A 7,636-nucleotide genomic window follows, 5' to 3' on the forward strand; every position below is an offset into this window, starting at 1 on the left:
TCTGAAGCACCATTTGTGGGAGAGATACTGGGTCACTCTTTAAAACAGAAACTGTGTCAAGTACACATGTGCATGTATAGGTACATGCATGCATGTCTTAACACCTACATATGAAATCAATATTTTAAATGAATATGTTTGTTGATGATAAAAGTTATTTTATTGGAATAGACTAGAAAATGATGTAGCTTATTGAAAAGTTGAAGTTGTAAAAGAAGAGTCAAAGAAGCGAGAATTGGAAAGCAGAGGTGTTAATGATGATGAGAAATTGATTAGCTCAGGGGGAAACAGGTGAAGGTTATTTATGACTGTTCTTCCCCACCTTAAAAATAAAAATTTTTTTTTTTACCAGATAAAATGTTAGCATAACCCTGAATGTGCAGTATTTTGGTGGTAAGAGGGTAACACTACTGAAAAATATTTCAATATTCTTTGCAAAGACCTTGAAAACGAAGTGAGGCCACGAAACAGATTAACATACAAAAGTTCTTCCATTAAAAAACAACACCCTTTCGTATTGGATATGCTGAAGAATATCATTGTCCTTTCACGTCACAAAGGATTTTAGAATCGAATCAAGATTTCTAATAATCTTGTGACTAATAATTTTGTCAAACTTTTAGCTTTTTAGAATTTTAGTTTTCGTGTTGCCCTACTATTCAATGTTATTTGAATTGGAGCATGAATATGGAAAATAAAATTGTTTGAATCCAGGAAGATCATGCCTAGATATCTATAAGAAAACCTCCAAGAAGAGAGCAATGCTTCCTCAGGGTATAAAAGACAGGGTTAGCGTGCGCCTGCGGCCCCTACTGGTGAGTGAACAGAAGGCAACACACCATCCTTAACAAAGTTTCTCTAAGACCATTTTTTAAGGGTCCTGTGCTAGGCCTTCCGGACGCCATGAAAGAGAATAGGGCACTTCCATACATTTCTGCCGACAGGTGCCAGCCATCCAGGTTCTAGAGCTAACCATGTTAACAGGGTGTGCTGTGCTGATGATACTCACAGGAGATCCGGGGACACCCCCAATGCCAGAGGGTCCCTGGGGGCCTACGTCTCCCCTGGTCCCATTGCAGCCATCATAGCCAGGTGGTCCTCGGGGTCCACCTTGCCCAGGATGTCCCTGGAAAAGAGGAAAGGAAGTGAGTCGTTCAGCCCAGAGGTGTTTAGTTTTCATAACTGTGTGATAAAACAGTTTTAAATCGTCTCTCTCATGCCACTGGCATGAATCCAAGGGACGACAGCTCAAAATGAATGAATGAATGAATAAGTAGACAAAGTCACACGGGTAGAGTTCTAAGCAGGGGAAAGGCTTTCAAGACAAAGTTCTGTTTCCCAAAGGTTTTGGTGAGCAGTAAACTGTCTTGGCATTTCTCCTCTTTGCTTCACTGGGTGCCTGGGAGCACTGTTTTGTCAGGGACAGGATTTTAAAATTCTAGAAAAAAGTTCTAGAAGCAGTGATCTCCTTCTCAGGGACAACAAAGGTGTCTCCATCTGTTATGGCCGACTGACTTTTGGACTTACATCCTAAACAGGTAAGAGATTCACACCCACAGTAGGATTTCATCAGTGGCTTAGCCATAGGTAGACGAACTGATTTCCTCTTTCTACATTCTTTGGAAACACTCCTTTTAAGATTTTAAAGCAAGTCAGGTGTTCTCAGATGGCGGGTGGGAGAGGGGGGGCAACATGATCAAATGTCTTTCGAAGGACTAGGTCAGGTGAAGTCTGTGGGCACCTCAATAGCACTCACCTGGCTCTGGGAGACATCCGGGGGTAGGGTTAACTATCTATAGTTTATGTCCTACGAGACTACAGCCCCTTTTGCTCTTCTTTGCACAAAAGATGTTTAGATATATGTTTTCTTATTATGTAATTTCTCTTTTTAAAATATATTTTTATTGGGGAGAGGGAGAGATAGAAACATCAGTGATGAGAGAGAATCATTGATCAGCTGCCTCCTACACGCCTCCTACTGGGGATCGAGCCTGCAACCCAGGCATATGTCCTTGACCAGAATCAAACCGGAGACCCTTCAGTCCACAGGCCAATGCTCTATCCACTGAGCCAAGCCGGATAGGGCATTTATGTAATTTCTTTAAAATTTTTATTTTCTTAAGAGAAGGCCTAACATAGAGTCCAGAGTAATTTTTGAGGGCGTTAAGATGTCTTTTAGATTTACTTTGAGAAATTTGTAAAATTTCAAGACAAATGAACCAGTTCTACGCCGAGTGCTTGTATTCTGAATGATACTAAGGAATACAGCAAGAAAAGTAGAATTTTTCTTTTGTCTGCATATCTTTCTGCTTGAGATGTTCAAAGCCATTGCTTTAACTTGTGCCATCAGAAAAGAGATCTGATAGCCCTTTCAGCCAACCCTAAAAAGTCAGGGGAATCCTGATGGCTTCCGGAAACCATGGTGAACAATCTCTCCAGCTGTTACAGAGCCAGCTGTCTGATGCCTTCAAAGGAAAGGGCCCTTTTTTGGGGGTTTCTGAAAGCTGACCCTTCAAATCCAGCCAGAGAAACACGCTCTGCAGGTGTTCTGCTTAAGATCCGTGGTATCCTAGGATGTTTTAGCTTAAAATGAACATCTGAGTTCCTTAGTCTTCTCCTGAATTATCTATCTGCTGTTGGGTCTTTCTGATTTCCTTAGGATTGATTTGAAATTGCATGCCAATCTGATCTTCTTTTGAAATTGTGCTTCGAGGAAAAATCTCAGTTATATTGAGCTTAATGTCCATCTCTTTTTGTTCATCTGATTAGATACATTTCTGTGTGTACAACTCTACGATTTCCCTGCACATCACTTTTTATACACAACTTCTAAACAGCTAAAATTACTCAGGTCCTTCAAACGCTATGCTCATTAACTGCTTAGAGATGGCAGGTGACATTTGTTAATATGCAGTATCAGGGTTCTGTGGTTAAAGAGACTATATTTAGCAGCACCAAGATTCTGTAGAAAATGATCAGTTATCTGCTCATCATGATCACTGTTCCTTATGATGATTACTCCCTTATTTGTGAAATATTTGCATCTGGTATTCAATGAGTATGAAGTGCAGAAATGAATTAAAATACGATACAGATTAGTTACAATATTTTTCCATAATGTCACTCAGATTTAAATCAGATTTCAACTTCTGGAAGCAAAAATATGATACACAATTTAAATAGTTCAAGAAAGTAGTTTAAAGATGGGTGAAAAGAAAAAGATGGGCGATTTAGTTTGAGGCCGTTGGTAGAAAAATACTTTTATTATTTGTTTAACCCTTGAAATCTGCAGATTCTTCGACTGTGCCAATTTCGCAAGATGCTGACCAATGTGAATGCTATTTCCTTATTTGTTCACAGCTGCATGTTTTGTAACTGACGTATCTGAGTGCCTCATTCAGGTGACACTTAGGATCACTGGCCATGTAGGTCTCATGTCTTGTGATCACAACTTCCCTTCTTTAGCTCTGACTGCTTCCTTCTACTGTGGCAAAAGTATTCTTGAATGCGGAGCTAAAATCTGAAGAAAAGGTATGAATTCTCTGTGATGACTCTCCACTCAGGCTCTCAAGTAGGACAGCCCTACTTGTGCAGACTGAAGATTCTCTCTCCCTGTGTGTGCACATGCATGCATGCATGCATGCATGTGTGTGTGTGTGCGTGTGTGAGCATGGTGATAGAGAACATGTATATGCAGGGGAAGGGTGCAGACATCTGTGCATATGGGTGAGGATCCTTAAACGTCAGCAGCAGACAGATGGGGTGGGTCTGCATGTGTGATAAACACATTTATTCCCGAGAAGGAGCTCTGCAGGAAGCCGGCCCTGGGAACTCTGCTCTCGGGCCCCTGTGAAGAAGGCTGTGAGTCAGGCTGCTTTGTTTATTTTTTTATGCCACAAGAAGTAAAGTAAACTAGGTTAGAAAAACACATTTTATGGCATTTTGAGATTTTCTCATGGATAATCCATGCCTCCTCTTCTCGTTTATGTGTGGTTACTACAAAGAATCTGAGAAGCTGCACAAATGTCCAGCAGGGCTTCATTCCGTCCACGTTCTTGGCTGTGCTACTTTATATTCAGGTTGTTCTCTGGTTCAAACACAATTTCGAGACCGGCTCCTTAGCAAGCACATCTGAGCGATGCTCTAGCTTTTCCTTACATAACACTGTCCGGTTCTAGCAAAGTCTCCTCCATTCTGAAGCCAAGTCCAGAAGAACGTTTACAAGGAAAAAAGTCTGTCCAACATTTGACTGGATTCCGGGAGAAAAAGACGCACATGTAGCCCCACAAATTTTATGTGATGAACAAAAAAGCAGGTTTAGCTCAAGATGTTGCTGTTAAGTCATAAACGTGTTGGTTCCCATGCATACAATGTTTTAAAATTCTAATCTTAACAAAAAACTTACAGGAATTCCGTCAGCACCAGGGAATCCAGAAACGCCTCTTTGTCCCTATAAAGAAGGTAAACAAATTTAATGAAGGTCAACACACCCGCTGCCCTCCATAAAACGAGAGGAAATACCAAGTTTTCCGTACCACTTCTCCTTTTGGTCCTATGCTCCCGGGAGAGCCTCTTTCACCCTTGTCACCTTTGCGGCCCTGCAGTCCTGGGAATCCTTGTAACCCTGGGGGCCCAGTGTATCCCTGGTGGCCCACTTGCCCGGGCTGACCCTGTAGAAACAACATACATTCAATTTCCACAGTTAATAGCAATGAATGAGCACTTTCAGTCACGTTGCTTTGGAAACTATGCTTTTCATTCTCAAAGAGCGATGATCTTCAGAGAACATTATATGTAAACTACCATCTGCTGCCACTGTAACCCCAAAGTGATTTCTGGCAAAAAAGAATTCACAGAGTTTAAAGGAAAAAGTTATTAAATGTAAAGAGAAAATAATCCTAATTTACTAAAGTGATGCTATTGTGAAATGATGATACTATTGCACTGGAGACAGTCAACTTATTTTTTTTTAAAAGTCCTTTCAGCATATAAAAAAAGTTCCAAACAAATTTCTAAGATTTTAATCTCTACCCCAATATAATGCATACAACAGATATGGGATGATATTCAAAAGAATTGAAAGCAGAGACTTGAACAGATATTTCTAGAGCATTTTTCACAATAGCCAAAAGTGTCCCATCGAGAGATGAGTGGATAAACAAAATGTGGTCCATCCATATGATGGAATACTATTCACCTTACAAAGAAAGGACTTTCTGACACGTTACAACATGGATGAACCTTGAGGAAATTATGCTAAGTGAATCAACCAGTCCCAAAAGGACAAATACGGTATGATTCCACTTCTATGAGGTTCCTAGAGCAGCTGAATTCATAGAGACAGAAAGGGCATGGGGAGCGGAGAAGGGGAGTCATTGTTTAGTGGGTGCAGAGTTTCCGTGGGGACGATGAGAAAGATCTGGAGATGGAAAGTGGTGATGTTTGCACAACACTGTGGATGTACTTAATGCAACTGAACTGTGTGAAAATGGTTACGATGGTAAATTTTATGTTTTGTATGTTTTACCACAAGGAAAGTAAAAAGATTAAAAAGGGGCTTCTCTCTCTCTGATTAATGGAACTAAGTTATGTATTATAGTTAATGTTCTAATGAACCCTCCCAGGTTCACTTAAATGAAAAATAAAGTTCTATGTCTTGATTCCTCTTTCAATGAACAAGTCTGCTGTTTACTCACCATAAAGAACCTTTACCTGCTAAGCCCGATGTGCTTTCACATTTCAAATTCCCATCTGCCTTTAGATCAGTGGTTCTCAACCTTCCTAATGCCGCGACCCTTTAATACAGTTCCTCATGTTGTGGTGACCCCCCAACCATAAAATTATTTTCGTTGCTACTTCATAACTGTAATTTTGCTACTGTTATGAATCGTCATGTAAATATCTGATATGCAGGATGTATTTTCATTGTTACAAATTGAACATAATTAAAGCATAGTGATTAATCACAAAAACAATATGTAATTATATACATGTTTTCCGATGGTCTTAGGCGACCCCTGTGAAAGGGTCGTTCTTCCCCTAAAGGGGTCGCGACCCACAGGTTGAGAACCGCTGCTTTAGATGGAGGGGGAACTGAGCCATTACTTCTAGTCTTCTCTTCCATTGCCTACAAGTAACTCTTCCTATATAAACGGTGCAGCTAAAGAGTTTGTTAGTCATTACAGAATGTTTACAGTCTGTCTGCAACATTCCACACAGCTGAGGTGAAGCAAACAACTTCAAAATGCAGGCCAAGTCGCAGCATTAATGTCACAGACAGACCGGCGTAGAGGTTGCTTTGGGGTGGAAGCAACTGATGGAAATTAAGGTTTCAGCTGGCGAATGAGACCTCTCCCCAAGCTCGGGACTCCTGACTCCTCACACAAAGGGGACTTGCAGGAATCTCCCTGGGCAAGGTCAGAGTTTTAGAGCTAGAGAGTTCTCCTGCCCCACCCTCCACATGTTCCAGAAGAGTCCAGTCAGCGCAGAAAGCAGCAGTCACTGAGGGTAGTATCTTATGTTGTGCAAAGCCCAATATACTTAATATCTTTGAAGAATGTGATAAAAATAAGGCTTCCTAATTGAGGGAGATTGTGGTCAAAGACAGACAGCTCTGACCTTGGACACGCGATACCCCAGGCTCACGCTCGTCGAATTCCAGTCAGGGGTCTTAGTATGCTACATCTGCTGTAAGTTTGGGGACAAAATATGCTTTGATCCTGGTTTTTATGACTTTTTCCCAGTTGTGCTCATTTTTGTTTTGTTTGTGGCTCTGTCAGAATATAGCCTTCCTGTGATCATATACCATGCCCCTAAGCCTTACGTTCCCTAATCATCATGAGGCTTGTCAGTGTTTACAGGGAGTGTCCTTTGGGGGATAAAATGTTCTTCATTAGTACTGTCATTTTTTTCTGTCCATAAACTTTATCTCTATCCAGGGGATTACTGTATGGAGCCAACTAAGGGGAACACGCACTGCTCATCAAATTGGAATGTGTGTCTTAACGATGAAAAGCCACATTGCACTCATTAACCTTTCCTCAATTTTCTTTGATGAGGAAAGTGACTACATCATGTACTCATTTTCCTTCCATTGTCAGTAAACTTCTTTATACCCATAAAGTCTTGGATGGGAAGTCTGACTTTTAGAATAAAACTCTAATCTTCCCTTTTCTGGAGCAAGTTGTCAATTACTTCTTTTTATTGAGGTGAAATTCCCATAATGTAAAACTAATCATTTTACAGCGGTTTCTAGAACATTCACAATGTCCTCTATCTAGTTCCAAAACATTTTCATCATCCTGGAAGGAAGCCTCATGCCCACTGAGCAGTCACTCCCTGTTCCTCCCCACCCCAGTTTCTGGTAACCACAAATCTGCTTTTGGTTTCTGTGGATTTATCCATTCTTGATATCTATATATATAAAAGCCCAAGCGACCAGTTAACTGGTTGCTATGACATGCACTGACCACCAGGGGGCAGACACTCAATGCAGGAGCTGCCCACAATGGTCAGTGTGCTCCCACAATGGGAGTGCAGCTCAGCTGACCGATGGGTGCCAGATGCTGGGCTCACGGCTGGCAAGCGCCGCTGTGGTGGTGCGAGCCTCTCCCGATTGGGACTGACTGGGCGCAAG

General features: G+C 41.3%; 1 protein-coding gene across 1 annotated transcript in view; it reads right to left on the bottom strand.

Annotated features, from left to right (window-relative positions):
- Positions 1–7,636, bottom strand: part of COL4A2 (collagen type IV alpha 2 chain) — a 183,828-nt gene that overhangs the window by 64,529 nt on the left and 111,663 nt on the right. The window contains 3 exon segments of the mRNA XM_014454193.2: positions 1,010–1,126; positions 4,406–4,450; positions 4,536–4,670. Of these exon segments, the coding sequence (XP_014309679.1) occupies positions 1,010–1,126; positions 4,406–4,450; positions 4,536–4,670 (297 nt within the window).

Source organism: Myotis lucifugus, unplaced genomic scaffold (assembly GCF_000147115.1).
Source record: "Myotis lucifugus unplaced genomic scaffold, Myoluc2.0 scaffold_33, whole genome shotgun sequence".
NCBI lineage: Eukaryota > Metazoa > Chordata > Mammalia > Chiroptera > Vespertilionidae > Myotis > Myotis lucifugus.